The 16,424-nt window shown below is 50.6% G+C and overlaps 1 protein-coding gene and 1 gene segment (V, D, J or C); both read right to left on the minus strand.

Annotated features, from left to right (window-relative positions):
- Positions 1 to 12,772, minus strand: part of LOC139554016 (M1-specific T cell receptor beta chain-like) — a 28,330-nt gene extending 15,558 nt beyond the window's left edge. Inside the window, exons 1-4 of the mRNA XM_071366892.1 lie at positions 12,322 to 12,772; positions 12,015 to 12,167; positions 11,749 to 11,900; positions 6,865 to 6,872 (exon numbers count right to left, since the gene is read on the minus strand). Of these exons, the coding sequence (XP_071222993.1) occupies positions 6,865 to 6,872; positions 11,749 to 11,900; positions 12,015 to 12,167; positions 12,322 to 12,370 (362 nt within the window). The 5' untranslated portion in view covers positions 12,371 to 12,772. The remainder of the gene's footprint in view (positions 1 to 6,864; positions 6,873 to 11,748; positions 11,901 to 12,014; positions 12,168 to 12,321) is intronic.
- A 14-nt stretch (positions 12,773 to 12,786) lies between these two features.
- LOC139553113 (T cell receptor beta variable 7-2-like) lies at positions 12,787 to 13,964 on the minus strand. The segment is given in 2 exon segments: positions 12,787 to 13,187; positions 13,916 to 13,964. Coding segments are annotated over 2 exon segments (450 nt in total).
- Positions 13,965 to 16,424: the final 2,460 nt, after the last annotated feature.

Here is a 16,424-nt window from a genome sequence, read left to right on the forward strand (position 1 = left end):
CCCCCCCCCACCCCAGAGATATCAACCACACTAGCTGAACTACCCCCCCCCCCCCAGAGATATCAACCACACTAGCTGAACTACCCCCTCCCCAGAGATATCAACCACACTAGCTGAACTACCCCCCCCCCCCAGAGATATCAACCACACTAGCTGAACTAACCCCCCCCCAGAGATATCAACCACACTAGCTGAACTACCCCCCCCCCCCCCAGAGATATCAACCAGACCAGCTGAACTACCCCCCCCCAGAGATATCAACCACACTAGCTGAACTACCCCCCCCCAGAGATATCAACCACACTAGCTGAACTACCCCCCCCCAGAGATATCAACCACACCAGCTGAACTACCCCCCCCCCCCAGAGATATCAACCACACTAGCTGAACTACCCCCCCCCCCAGAGATATCAACCACACTAGCTGAACTACCCCCCCCCAGAGATATCATCCACACTAGCTGAACTACCCCCCCCCCAGAGATATCAACCACACTAGCTGAACGACCCCCCCCCCCCCCCAGAGATATCAACCACACTAGCTGAACTACCCCCCACCCCCAGAGATATCAACCACACTAGCTGAACTACCCCCCCCCCCCAGAGATATCATCCACACTAGCTGAACTACCCCCCCCCCCAGAGATATCAACCACACTAGCTGAACTACCCCCCACCCCCAGAGATATCAACCACACTAGCTGAACTACCCCCCCCCCCCAGAGATATCAACCACACTAGCTGAACTACCCCCCCCCCCCCGAGATATCAACCACACCAGCTGAACTACCCCCCCTCCCCCCCCCCTCCCCCCAGAGATATCAACCACACTAGCTGAACTACCCCCCCCCCCCCCCCCCAGAGATATCAACCACACTAGCTGAACTACCCCCCCAGATATATCAACCACACTAGCTGAACTACCCCCCCCCCAGAGATATCATCCACACTACCTGAACTACCCCCCCCAGAGATATCAACCACACTAGCTGAACGACCCCCCCCCCCCCCCCAGAGATATCAACCACACTAGCTGAACTACCCCCCCGCCCCAGAGATATCAACCACACTAGCTGAACTACCCCCCCCCCAGAGATATCAACCACACTAGCTGAACTACCCCCCACCCCCAGAGATATCAACCACACTAGCTGAACTACCCCCCCCACAGAGATATCAACCACACTAGCTGAACTACCCCCCCCCCCCCCCAGAGATATCAACCACACCAGCTGAACTACCCCCCCCCCCCCCCGCCCCCCAGAGATATCAACCACACTAGCTGAACTACCCCCCCCCCCAGAGATATCAACCACACTAGCTGAACTACACCCCCCCCCAGAGATATCAACCACACCAGCTGAACTACCCCCCCCCCCAGAGATATCAACCACACCAGCTGAACTACCCCCCCCCAGAGATATCAACCACACTAGCTGAACTACCCCCCCCCCCCAGAGATATCAACCACACTAGCTGAACTACCCCCCCCCCCCAGAGATTTCAAACACACTAGCTGAACTACCCCCCCCCCCAGAGATATCAACCACACCAGCTGAACTACCCCCCCCCCAGAGATATCAACCACACTAGCTGAACTACCCCCCCAGAGATATCAACCACACTAGCTGAACTACCCCCCCCCCCCAGAGATATCAACCACACCAGCTGAACTACCCCCCCCCCCCCCCAGAGATATCAACCACACTAGCTGAACTACCCCCCCCCCCCCAGAGATATCAACCACACTAGCTGAACTATCCCCCCCCCAGAGATATCAACCACACTAGCTGAACTACCCCCCCCCCCCCAGAGATATCAACCACACCAGCTGAACTACCCCCCCCCCCCAGAGATATCAACCACACTAGCTGAACTACACCCCCCCCAGAGATATCAACCACACCAGCTGAACTACCCCCCCCCCCCAGAGATATCAACCACACCAGCTGAACTACCCCCCCCCCCCGAGATATCAACCACACTAGCTGAACTACCCCCCCCCCCCAGAGATATCAACCACACTAGCTGAACTACCCCCCCCCAGAGATTTCAAACACACTAGCTGAACTACCCCCCCCCCCCAGAGATATCAACCACACCAGCTGAACTACCCCCCCCCCAGAGATATCAACCACACTAGCTGATCTACCCCCCCAGAGATATCAACCACACTAGCTGAACTACCCCCCCCCCCCCAGAGATATCAACCACACTAGCTGAACTATCCCCCCCCCAGAGATATCAACCACACTAGCTGAACTACCCCCCCCCCCCAGAGATATCAACCACACCAGCTGAACTACCCCCCCCCCAGAGATATCAACCACACTAGCTGAACTACCCCCCCCCCCAGAGATATCAACCACACTAGCTGAACTACCCCCCCCCCAGAGATTTCAAACACACTAGCTGAACTACCCCCCCCCCCCCAGAGATATCAACCACACCAGCTGAACTACCCCCCCCCCAGAGATATCAACCACACCAGCTGAACTACCCCCCCCCCCCCAGAGATATCAACCACACTAGCTGAACTACCCCCCCCCCCCCAGAGATATCAACCACACTAGCTGAACTATCCCCCCCCCAGAGATATCAACCACACTAGCTGAACTACCCCCCCCCCCCCAGAGATATCAACCACACCAGCTGAACTACCCCCCCCCCAGAGATATCAACCACACTAGCTGAACTACCCCCCCCCCCAGAGATATCAACCACACTAGCTGAACTACCCCCCCCCCAGAGATTTCAAACACACTAGCTGAACTACCCCCCCCCCCCCAGAGATATCAACCACACCAGCTGAACTACCCCCCCCCCAGAGATATCAACCACACTAGCTGAACTACCCCCCCCCCCCAGAGATATCAACCACACCAGCTGAACTACCCCCCCCCCCAGAGATATCAACCACACTAGCTGAACTACCCCCCCCCCCCCCAGAGATATCAACCACACTAGCTGAACTACCCCCCCCCCCCCAGAGATATCAACCACACTAGCTGAACTATCCCCCCCCAGAGATATCAACCACATTAGCTGAACTACCCCCCCCCCCCCAGAGATATCAACCACACCAGCTGAACTACCCCCCCCCCCCCCAGAGATATCAACCACACTAGCTGAACTACCCCCCCCCCCCAGAGATATCAACCACACTAGCTGAACTACCCCCCCCCCCAAGAGATATCAACCACACTAGCTGAACTACCCCCCCCCAGAGATATTAACCACACTAGCTGAACTATCCCCCCCCCCCAGAGATATCAACCACACCAGCTGAACTACCCCCCCCCCAGAGATATCAACCACACCAGCTGAACTACCCCCCCCCCAGAGATATTAACCACACTAGCTGAACTATCCCCCCCCCCCAGAGATATCAACCACACTAGCTGAACGACCACCCCCCCCCAGAGATATCAACCACACTAGCTGAACTACCCCCCCCCCCAGAGATATCAACCACACTAGCTGAACTACCCCCCCCCCCCCAGAGATATCAACCACACTAGCTGAACTATCCCCCCCCCCCCAGAGATATCATCCACACTAGCTGAACTACCCCCCCCCCAGAGATATCAACCACACTAGCTGAACTACCCCCCCCCAGAGATATCAACCACACTAGCTGAACAACCCCCCCCCAGAGATATCAACCACACTAGCTGAACTACCCCCCCCCCCCCCCAGAGATATCAACCACACCAGCTGAACTACCCCCCCCTCCAGAGATATCAACCACACCAGCTGAACTACCCCCCCCCCCCCAGAGATATCAACCACAACAGCTGAACTACCCCCCCCAGAGATATCAACCACACCAGCTGAACTACCCCCCCCCCCAGAGATATCAACCACAACAGCTGAACTACCCCCCCCCCCCCAGAGATATAACCCACACTATCTGGACTATCCCCCCCCCCCAGTGATATCAACCACACTAGCTGAACTACCCCCCCCCAGAGATATCAACCACACTAGCTGAACTACCCCCCCCCCCACCAGAGATATCAACCACACCAGCTGAACTACCCCCCCCCCCAGAGATATCAACCACACTAGCTGAACTACCCCCCCTCCCCAGAGATATCAACCACACTAGCTGAACCCCCCCACCCCCCCCAGAGATATCAACCACACTAGCTGAACTACCCCCCCCCAGAGATATCAACCACACCAGCTGAACTACCCCCCCCCCAGAGATATCAACCACACTAGCTGAACTACCCCCCCCCCCAGAGATATAACCCACACTAGCTGAACTACCCCCCCCCCCCAGAGATATCAACCACACCAGCTGAACTACCCCCCCCCCCCCAGAGATATCATCCACACTAGCTGAACTACCCCCCCCCCCCCAGAGATATCAACCACACCAGCTGAACTACCCCCCCCCAGAGATATCAACCACACTAGCTGAACTACCCCCCCCCCAGAGATATCAACCACACTAGCTGACCTACCCCCCCCAGAGATATCAACCACACTAGCTGAACTACCCCCCCCCCCCCCAGAGATATAACCCACACTAGCTGAACTACCCCCCCCCCCCCAGAGATATAACCCACACTAGCTGAACTACCCCCCCCCCCCCCAGAGATATCAACCACACTAGCTGAACTACCCCCCCCCCCCCAGAGATATAACCCACACTAGCTGAACTACCCCCCCCCCCCCAGAGATATAACCCACACTAGCTGAACTACCCCCCCCCCCCCCCAGAGATATTAACCACACTAGCTGAACTACCCCCCCCCCCCCAGAGATATCAACCACACTAGCTGAACTACCCCCCCCCCCAGAGATATCAACCACACTAGCTGAACTACCCCCCCCCCCTCCAGAGATATCAACCACACTAGCTGAACTACCCCCCCCCCCAGAGATATCAACCACACTAGCTGAACTACCCCCCCCCAGAGATATCAACCACACCAGCTGAACTACCCCCCCCCCCCAGAGATATCAACCACACTAGCTGAACTACCCCCCCCCCCCCAGAGATATCAACCACACTAGCTGAACTACCCCCCCCCAGAGATATCAACCTCACTAGCTGAACTACCCCCCCCAGAGTTATCAACCACACTAGCTGAACTACCCCCCCCCCCAGAGATATCAACCACACTAGCTGAACTACCCCCCCCCCCCCAGAGATATCAACCACACTAGCTGAACTACCCCCCCCCCCAGAGATATCAACCACACCAGCTGAACTACCCCCCCCCCCCCAGAGATATCATCCACACTAGCTGAACTACCCCCCCCCCCCCAGAGATATCAACCACACTAGCTGAACTACCCCCCCCCCAGAGATATCAACCACACTAGCTGAACTACCCCCCCCCCAGAGATATCAACCACACTAGCTGAACTACCCCCCCCCCCACCAGAGATATCAACCACACCAGCTGAACTACCCCCCCCCCCCCCCAGAGATATCAACCACACCAGCTGAACTACCCCCCCCCCCCCCCAGAGATATCAACCACACTAGCTGAACCCCCCCCCCCCCCCAGAGATATCAACCACACTAGCTGAACTACCCCCCCCCAGAGATATCAACCACACCAGCTGAACTACCCCCCCCCCCCAGAGATATCAACCACACTAGCTGAACTACCCCCCCCCAGAGATATCAACCTCACTAGCTGAACTACCCCCCCCCAGAGTTATCAACCACACTAGCTGAACTGCCCCCCCCCCCAGAGATATCAACCACACTAGCTGAACTACCCCCCCCCCCAGAGATATAACCCACACAAGCTGAACTACCCCCCCCCCCAGAGATATCAACCACACTAGCTGAACTACCCCCCCCCCCCCCCCCAGAGATATCAACCACACTAGCTGAACTACCCCCCCCCAAAGATATCAACCACACTAGCTGAACTACCCCCCCCCCCCCCCAGAGATATCAACCACACCAGCTGAACTACCCCCCCCCCCCAGAGATATCAACCACACCAGCTGAACTACCCCCCCCCCGAGATATAACCCACACTATCTGAACTACCCCCCCCAGATATATCAACCACACTAGCTGAACTACCCCCCCCCCCCTCCCCCCAGAGATATCAACCACACTAGCTGAACTACCCCCTCCCCCCCAGAGATATCAACCACACTATCTGAACTACCCCCCCCCCCAGAGATATCAACCACACTAGCTGAACTACCCCCCCCCCAGAGATATCAACCACACTAGCTGAACTACCCCCCACCCCCCAGAGATATCAACCACACTATCTGAACTACCCCCCACCCCCCAGAGATATCAACCACACTAGCTGAACTACCCCCCCCCCCCCAGAGATATCAACCACACTATCTGAACTACCCCCCCCCCAGAGATATCAACCACACTAGCTGAACTACCCCCCCCCCAGAGATATCAACCACCCTAGCTGAACTACCCCCCTCCCCCAGAGATATCAACCACACTAGCTGAACTACCCCCCCCCCCCCAGAGATATCAACCACACTAGCTGAACTACCCCCCCCCCAGAGATATCAACCACACTAGCTGAACTACCCCCCCCCCCCCTCCCCCCAGAGATATCAACCACACTAGCTGAACTACCCCCCCCCCTCCCCCCAGAGATATCAACCACACTAGCTGAACTACCCCCCCCCCCCCAGAGATATCAACCACACCAGCTGAACTACCCCCCCCCAGAGATATCAACCACACTAGCTGAACTACCCCCCCCCCCCAGAGATATCAACCACACTAGCTGAACTACCCCCCCCCCAGAGATATCAACCACACTAGCTGAACTACCCCCCCCCAGAGATATCAACCACACTATCTGAACTACCCACCCCCAGAGATATCAACCCCATCCAACCCCACCCCCCCACCTCACTGTTCCAACTCCATCATCACGCCTGACGTCGTGGTGCCAGGGAAATATCCTCTCCCTCAACGTTAGCAAAATAAAGGAGTTGACTGTGGACTTCAGGAGGAACCAGGCTGGACTCACCCCCGTCCTCATCAACGGGGCCGCCGTGGAGATGGTCAAAAACTTCAAGTTCCTCGGCGTACACATCTCAGAGGAACTGAAATGGTCAAACCACACGGACACAATTGGTGAAGAAGACACCATTGAGGGCACACTGTCAGGCTGCATCACACATTACATCTGTACCGTGTGACTAGTAACTCTCTACATCTAAATATTTGGAACAGTGCCCTCCGCGGTGTCCTCCGTGGTGTCCTCCGCAGTGTCCTCCGCAGTGTCCTCCGCGGTGTCCTCCGCAGTGCCCTCCGCGGTGTCCTCCGCAGTGTCCTCCGCGGTGTCCTCCGCGGTGTCCTCCGCAGTGTCCTCCGCGGTGTCCTCCGCGGTGCCCTCCGCGGTGTCCTCCGCGGTGTCCTCCGCGGTGTCCTCCGCGGTGTCCTCCGCGGTGTCCTCCGCGGTGTCCTCCGCGGTGCCCTCCGCAGTGTCCTCCGCGGTGCCCTCCGCAGTGCCCTCCGCAGTGCCCTCCGCAGTGTCCTCCGCAGTGCCCTCCGCAGTGCCCTCCGCAGTGCCCTCCGCAGTGTCCTCCGCAGTGCCCTCCGCAGTGCCCTCCGCAGTGCCCTCCGCAGTGTCCTCCGCAGTGTCCTCCGCAGTGCCCTCCGCAGTGTCCTCCGCAGTGCCCTCCGCAGCAGCTTGTATGAGCTATAGTTCCCACTTGTAGTCATACTATTTATACTATAAACTACAGCTAACTATTTGAATAGCCTGATGGCTTCATAGTGGGGGTTCATGGAATAGTATGAATGTAAAGGACTGAGTATACAAAACATTAAGAACACCTTCCTAATATTGAGTTGCACCCCCCCTTTGCCCTCAGAACAGCCTCATTTCGTTGGGGAATGGACTCTACAAGGTGTTGAAAGCGTTCCACAGGGATGCTGGCCCATGTTGACTCCAATGCTTTTCACAGTTGTGTCAAGTTGTCTGGATGTCCTTTGGGTGGTGGACCCATTTTGGGCTCCCGAGTGGCGCGGCGGTCTAAGGCACTGCATCTCAGTGTAAGAGGTGTCACTACAGACCCTGGTTCGATTCCAGGCTGTATCACAACCGGCCGTGATCAGGAGTCCCATAGGGCGACGCGCAATTGGCACAGCGTCGTCCGGCTTAGGGTTTGGTCTGGGTAGGCCGTCATTGTGAATACGAATTTGTTTAACTGACTTGCCTAGTTAAATAAAAGTTAAATAAATTATTGAAACAGACAGGAAACTGTTGAGCGTGAAAATCCCAGCAGCGTTGCTGTTTTTGACACACTCAAACTGGTGCACCGGGCACCTACTACCATACCCCATTCAAAGGTACTTAAATCTTTTGTCTTTCCCATTCACCCTCTGAATGGTACACATACACAATCCATGTCTCTATTGTCTCAAGGCTGTGCTGTGGGCGGAGTTTGCCATTGGACCAGTGGCGACTCGTCATTCAGAGCAGGTGGGGCTGACCCACATTTTTTGGGGGCTTGCCTGTTTTTTCATGTTATTTTGGCATTAATACGAGTCACATATCAGTTCGCAAACAATGTAAAAAAAAAATATATACTGTATATATATCATTGAGTTAATATAGCTGCATACAAACATGGTCTCTTTTTTGTTTTCTTGAGTAAGGCAGCTTCATAATGCAGGTGTTTCAGCCCAGCTCAGTGGTTCCGGTGGAGGTGGGGCGAGCCAGTAGAAAATACGGAGTGTTGCACCGTGATTGGCTCAGTCTTCTGTCACTCATGGGGAAACTACATCACCAGTCCTTAGTAATGGTAGACATGGAAAATTGTAGCCCTTTTTGGTCCTGTCATTTAGTTATATTACAAGTGCCCTTCCAGGAAGGCTCAAGGTCATTGGCAACAGATACAATGACAGCAAATCACGTTATACACTACCGTTCAAAAGTTTGGGGTCACTTAGAAATATCCTTGTTTTTGAATGAAAAGCAACAAAAAAAATGTCTCCATTAAAATAACGTCAAAATTAATCAGAAATACAGTGTTGACATTGCTAATGTTGAAAGTAGTTGGAAACGGCAGATTTTTAATGGAATATCTACGTAGGCGTACAGAGGCCCATTATCAGCAACCATCACTCCTGTGATCCAATGGCACGTTGTGTTAGCTAATCCAGGTTTATCGTTTTAAAAGGCTAATTGATCATTAGAAAACCCTTTTGCAGTTATGTTAGCACAGCTGAAAACTGTTGTTCTGATTAAAGAAGCAATAAAACTGGCCTTATTTGAGTATCTGGAGCATCAGCATTTGTGGGTTCAATTACAGGCTCAAAATGGCCAGAAACAAATAACTTTCTTCTGAAACTCGTCAGTCTATTCTATTCTTGTTCTGAGAAATGAAGGCTATTCCATGCAAGAAATTGCCAAGAAACTGAGGATATTGTACAAGGCTGTGTACTACCCCCTTCACAGAACAGTCAAACTGGCTCTAACCAGAATAGAAAGAGGAGTGGGAGGCCCCGGTGCACAACTGAGCAAGACAACAAGTACATCAGAGTGTCTAGTTTGAGAAACAGATGCCTCACAAGTCCTCAACTGGCATCTCAATTAAATAGTACCCGCAAAACACCAGTCTCAATGTCAACAGTGACGAGGCAATTCTGGGATGCTGGCATTCTAGGCAGAGTTGCAAAGAAAAAGCCATATCTTGCCAATACAAATAAAATATTAAGATGGGCAAAAGAACACAGACACTGGACAGAGGAACTAAAAATGTCAACCCTTTGAGTCCTGCCATAGAGTTATATTACAAGTGCCCTTCCCAAGAAGGCTCAAGGTCGTTGGCCACAGATAAAATGACATCAAATCATGTTATATCTATATCTATATAGATCTCTATATATCAATCTACTGGCAAATCCTTTTTAATCCTTGTCATATAAAGAGAAATAATGAATAGAAATTAAGGAATAAACATATTGGTGCTCATCGACCGTTGGACATAAAGATGACACAACAAGTTGGAAATCGCAAATTCAACAATGAGTCATTTGGAAGGAATCAGGGGCGCACTGCAAGCGTTGCCAAGCATCACTAGCCTGCTATTCAATGTGGCTGTGTGTTTTTTCCCCCAGAGTTCCCGCCATAAATCCAGAGAATGTCAGATTTTGATGACAAAGTTTGATTACAAAATTTGCCCACAAAAGACCGCCGCGCCACCTTCCTGTTTAAGTGAGCACATCGCAAGGTCAGTCCAAAAATGTCTTGTATTCTGCTGCACAAATGATGTAATATGCCAGGGAGATATGTAAACTGTAGCTAAGAAAGTAATACTAAGTGTATGTTGTGTAGTAAGCTGTTAGTAGCCCATGTGCCTCAACCTAATAATTTGGTCCCTTTTCACCTCTTAATTTCACCTAGTTGGTGGTGGTGACTTGGCGGTGCACATGTAGCCTATAGTCTGTTTTAGAGAAATGTAATCATCAAATATTGTAAGAGCTTCATTGTCTGTTTATATGCCCCCTTTATTTATCCTACGGTTCTGACTTGCTGTACACTGTAAGAAAGGCCCATGTTCTGAATTCTGTCGCTATACATTTCAAAAGTACGGAACAAATAGTTATATTGACTACGTCCGTCGTCGCTCATTAACGTCTTAATCGAAATTACGAATTGCCTCTTCGATGCTTGTCGTCCCCTTATGCCATAGTTTGTACAACTCAATTGTCAGTCGAAACCACATTTGTTTAAGCAAGTCAGCCATATACGCTGTGTTTTTTTAAAAGGCAGTAAATGAGGCTGAATGAACTGTTTCGCTGCCAGACAAGGCTCCGCTGAAAGCCAGGTGTAGCAGTGGTAAGGTGTTGGGACTCTGCTGTTGGGATTCTGCTGTTGGGACAGCTTTATGTAGGCCCTAACAGTTTGTGAGCACCGCTTGTCACTGTTACAGTGCAATTCATGTATTGTTTAGTGTCGTGTTGTGTAGAGGCTTTGCTGACACGCATCCCACATAATCTATTGTTGCCCCGCCTAGATTTACATGCTAAAATCACCACCGCTGGTGCCTACTGCTATTTGACATATCGTGGCCTGAGATTTGCTGAAACAAAAAAACACGACTACTTTGAATGGCATGTCTGCTTCCTGCTTAGCCAATGTTTGCAATGGCGATGGGGGAAAAACAACAACATTTCATTGCTATTAAGACTGTCTCTCTGGGTCGCTAGTGAGCATTATTTACAAAGAGAATCCATCAGCAGAAGCTATGAGAAGAAGAAAAGAAAAGGTCTGAGAGAAGTTGGATCAGCAGCGTTATTATAACGTTAACGTTATTTCATCTTAATGAGCTGCACTGCTTGAAAGAGCAAATATAAATAAATAGAGGAGGACCCAGTGAGCAAACAGTGTGGAAAAAAATGTAATTTAATAGAAAATCCAGAGAGAGAGAGAGAGAGAGGGGGAGAGATACAAAATAAAAGTTAAAGTTAATCAGAAAAATGAACAAATTGTAGTAAGACAAGTTCTTATTTCTAACAAGAAAACTATTTGGTAGTAAAATAATTTCTTACTTCTAAAAAGAAAACAAATTGGGTCTGTGCTGGATTCTGTATATTGTGACTGTACACGCTTTGTCTCTCATTATCGCTGCTCTCACAGACCCTGATCACCTGACACCACAATACATGATACAAGACCAGAGTAGAAAGCTGGAGCCTCTGCGTTGGATTTCCTGTGCGAGACAGAGAGCGTCAGGTTTTTAGCGAGACACAGATATCTATCCACATCACTGTGTGACTGGCTGCGCAGAAATACACAGCAGAGTCTGCTGATGTCATGTTGGAGATGACCAGAGATCCCGTCAGGGTGTCCGCTCTCTTCAGCTGAAACCTCTCCGCGAACAGACCCTCGTAGTTAGGCTCTTGTGCGCTGTAACCGTACCCTATCAAAATCAAAGTTTATCATCAGGATACACGTGGTAGGATGAAAAATGCACCTCTCCTCAACAACAATAGGGTTAGAAGTCGGTGGCAGTAGTCACATGATGGATCATCACCTATCAGAGTCATAGCAGGACTGGCCTGTTTCTGTTGGTACCACAGCATCACCACCAGGCTATTGTCATTGTGGCTACAGTGGACCTCCACATGGTCTCTTTCCTTCACTGTCAGGGAAGGAGACTGATGAAACTCAGCACACGTTACACGAGCTGTGAAAGAGATAGTTCAGACAGAGGATGACGATGAGTTCAGAGTTCACCAAAGCTTGGGAAGAGAGAGTGCTAATTTCGATGCAGTCCCATTTAACTTTAACACAATACTTAGCTATAATATTTAGTCATATTCAGATTGAGGAAATCTCACGTGGAAATAAGATGAAGAACAAGCCGAGTCCATATGTTGTTGGAGACATCCTTCTACACAGTGCCAGCTACCTCCCACAAGCTGTCTTGTGTAAAGAGAGTGAGCGAGAGAAGAGAGAGAGAAAGAGCTGAGAGAAAGGAGGGAGAAAGAAAGAGCAGAGAGAGAAGAGAGAGAAGAGAGAGAGAGAGAGAGAGAGAGAAGAGAGAGAGAGAGAGCTAGAGAGAGAGAAAGAGCAGAGAGAGAGAGCGAGCGAGCGAGCTAGAGAGAGAGAGAGAGAGAGAGAGAGAGAGAGAGAGAGAGAGAGAGAGAGAGAGAGAGAGAGAGAGAGAGAGAGAGAGAGAGAGAGAGAGAGAGCGCGAGTGAGAGAGAAAGAGATAATTTTATTCATCATCACATTCTCTTGATTACTGTTCTAATATCTGGGCTGTACCTCCCCCTATCGGAGAGACACCCTGCCAGGCAACATCAGCCAGGTGCCAGAGAGAGCCTCCTTGGCAGCCTCCCAAAATGTGATATTGTAACAGAGTTGAGGATCCCTGCTTCACTGTGTGGACTGGTAGCACACAGATACACTGCCTGGTCCTTTCTCTGCACCATCTGTACTGTCAGAGACCACTGCCTTACTGAGCTCATTCCCTCTGAGTTTTCTGATCTCCAGATTCTGTAGCCAGACTTAAACTCTGCCTCATAGCTTGCTGATTCACCTACGAGCGAGGCCATTAGTTTAGGGCCCTCTCCCCGGAGGTGCCTGTACCAGTACATGTAGTCATAGCCTGCGTCCTGAGAACAGTGCATGTCCATGGAGGTGTTGGGGTGGCTACAGAGGGAACTGGGCCACTGGCTGATCTTCACTGTCTGTATCACACCTGGAACATAGAGGAGGGAGAGAAGAGAGGAGAGGAGAGAGAGAAGAGAGGAGGGAGAGAAGAGAGGAGAGGAGAGAGAGAAGAGAGGAGGGAGTGAAGAGAGGAGAGGAGAGAGAGAAGAGAGGAGGGAGAGAAGAGAGGAGAGGAGAGAGAGAAGAGAGGAGGGAGAGAAGAGAGGAGAGGAGAGAGAGAAGAGAGGAGGAAGAGAAGAGAGGAGAGAGAGAAGAGAGGAGAGGAGATAAGAGAGGAGAGAGAGAAGAGAGGAGAGAGAGAAGAGAGGAGAGAGAGAAGAGAGGAGGAAGAGAAGAGAGGAGAGAGAGAAGAGAGGAGAGGAGAGGAGAGAAGAGAGGAGAGGAGAGAGAGAAGAGAGGAGGGAGAGAAGAGAAGAGAGGAGAGGAGAGAGAGAAGAGAGGAGGGAGAGAAGAGAGGAGAGAGAGAAGAGAGGAGGGAGAGAAGAGAGGAGAGAGAGAAGAAAGGCAGGAGAGAAGAAAGGAGGAAGATAAATTAATAGAAGACTAGAGAAAACGAGACATTTCAGTCAAGAATTAAAAAATTCAAAAAATTCAATCACTATTGTCCAAAAAATGTGCTAAGGTTTTCCATTTCAAGTCACATTTACATTTCAATAACTTAGGATTTTAATTCAGGATGTAATTTACTGAGATCATCTCCCTCACTGTCTCCATTTCAAGACATCAAGACATCGATTAGATAAATCCTCACGGTACCTGTGTGGAAGACGATGGAGACGGTGAGGCAGATGACAACTGTGATCATGTTGTCTCGGTAACTCGCTCTGGATAAGACCGTCTGCTAAGAGAGATGACTGAGGTGACCATTTACAAACACAGCGACATGTCTGAGGAGCGGGAATGGGCAGGAAATGACATCATCCCAACTTCTGTAACGACAACAAGATACACTGCCTATTTTGTTCCTTAACATGACGTGAAAACACGCTACCCTAAACCTAGAACAGGAAGACATCTAATAACCAAGGTAATCCAAAAACATTTACACCTTGTAGTGAAGTGAGTTCTCACTGTGTACGCCAGTCAAAGACTACGCACTGTGTGGCGTACCAGAGAGAGGGGTTTTTGTAGAGGAAGGAAGAGGATCTAGAGCAGCGTGCTAAGCTGGTCGCACAGAAATACTCCCCAGAGTCCTCTGTGGTAGGATCGGATATCTGCAGGTCTCCACGACTACCTGCGTTTCCTTGGAGACCGAAGCGATCGTTGGTAAAGTCTGTCTCTAGGTTGGCTGTGTCTGAGTACAGGTAGCCCACTAGTGTGAGGGCTCTGCTCTGTGCTGGTCGTCTGTACCAGTACATGTAGAAAACGTTTGAGGTGTTGTGGCTACAGCTGAGACTACTGCTTTCTTTTGGCCTCACTATTACTGCTGCAGGCGTCTGGGAGATTCTGCTGCTGTTCAAAGCTCCTTCATCAGAGACAGGAGATAGAAACACAAGGAGGGGAAGTTGGACATATCAAGGAAGAAGTTAGAGAAACATTAAGAAACAAAACCATTGAAAAGTCCCTTATATGAATAGACAGAGGTTGTCTTCTTTAGGTGTTTCCTGAGGTAATTTTGTTTCTTCCTGAAAGCTTGATGAGTTTACCTGGCAACAAGAGCAGTAGGATGGAGAAGTTAACAGAAGCTCCGACCGTCATTGTATTGTTCAACAGCAGAGGAATATATTCAGTGTTCTCTAGGGGAAAGCAGCTGTCTGTTTGTCATCGTGAACTGAGCTACAGGATAGATGACTGTAACAACACTGCCCCCGCTGGACAACAGATGAACTACATCTATATGTACACTACCACAGATAGAACAATGAGGTAGATTAGGCCGGGCCAAAGGCCTGCTCGGGGGCCGTATGCGGCCAGCGACCTGATTCAATGCGGCCCGCGGAATCATGCTCAGATCACATAAAGAATTTGCGATAGTAAAGTAATTTTTATTTATTTATTTGTTATTCAAATTAAAAGCACAATAAATACTCACCTTTGTGTAATGATTTAACTCCCAAAGCTTGTGGGACCTTTATTTTGAAGGCACGTATAAATAATAACTGTACGAGGACAGACAGTGACTGACAGGCTGACACACGTCACAGTTACAAATAGTAACTAGCTAGAAATTGTTCAAAAATTAGTGTTTCAAAGAATTAAAAGAAAAGGAATGTTAGACAATGAATGTAGGGCGTTCCAGCAAGAGAGGACATTGAAATATTTATTTATTGACGTATCAGGGAAAGCTGTGTGCTTAGTGTGCAAAGAGAGCATCGCTGTCTTGAAAGACTACAACTTGTCCTGACCCTTCTAGACGAAGCGGTGGAGGGAGTATATTAGTCACATCCAGGGAGGTCTGAGTGGTGGAGGGAGTATATTAGTCACATCCAGGGAGGTCTGAGTGGTGGAGGGAGTATATTAGTCACATCCAGGGAGGTCTGAGCGGTGGAGGGAGTATATTAGTCACATCCAGGGAGGTCTGAGTGGTGGAGGGAGTATATTAGTCACATCCAGGGAGGTCTGAGTGGTGGAGGGAGTATATTAGTCACATCCAGGGAGGTCTGAGTGGTGGAGGGAGTATATTAGTCACATCCAGGGAGGTCGTGGTCATTCAGAGTCAGAGACAGGTCCACAGCCATCAGCACATCTCTACGTCCTCAGTCTCTCCTTATGGACTCCGTAGTGTGACTGAGTATCTCTGAGATCTGCTGCATTGTCCTGTCTGGCAGCACAGAAATACACTGCACTGTCCTCTTGTGTCAGGTTGGAAAATATTAAATCACAATTCTGCGTTTCCTCTCAATTTCCTTTTGTCCTTGAAACTAGATTCTGGGGTTTTGTTGTCTGTGTAAAGGAACCACAGCAGTTGTAGCTGTCTGTCCTGAGAATGACGTCATAGTCTTTTATAGTGTGGGAACAGAAGAGATCAGAGGAGTCCCCTGGGGGTCATTACCAAGACAACAGGAGTCTGGAGAACCCTGGCACCTAGACACAACCCTGGGAGAAGAGGAGGAAGAGGAGGAGGAAGAGGAGGAGAAAGAGGAGGAAGAGGGGGAGGAAGATGACGAGGAAGATGATGAGGAAGAGGATGAGGATGATGAAGAGGAAGATGGTGAGGAAGAGGTGAGGAAGGGGAGGGAGAGGAGATGAAGAGGAGGATGAGAGGAAGAGGAGGAGGAGGAAGAGGAGATGAAGACGGAAAGAGGTTAAGATGAGGAGGAGGGCG

The sequence above is a fragment of the Salvelinus alpinus genome, chromosome 25 (genome assembly GCF_045679555.1).
Source record: "Salvelinus alpinus chromosome 25, SLU_Salpinus.1, whole genome shotgun sequence".
NCBI classification, from domain to species: domain Eukaryota; kingdom Metazoa; phylum Chordata; class Actinopteri; order Salmoniformes; family Salmonidae; genus Salvelinus; species Salvelinus alpinus.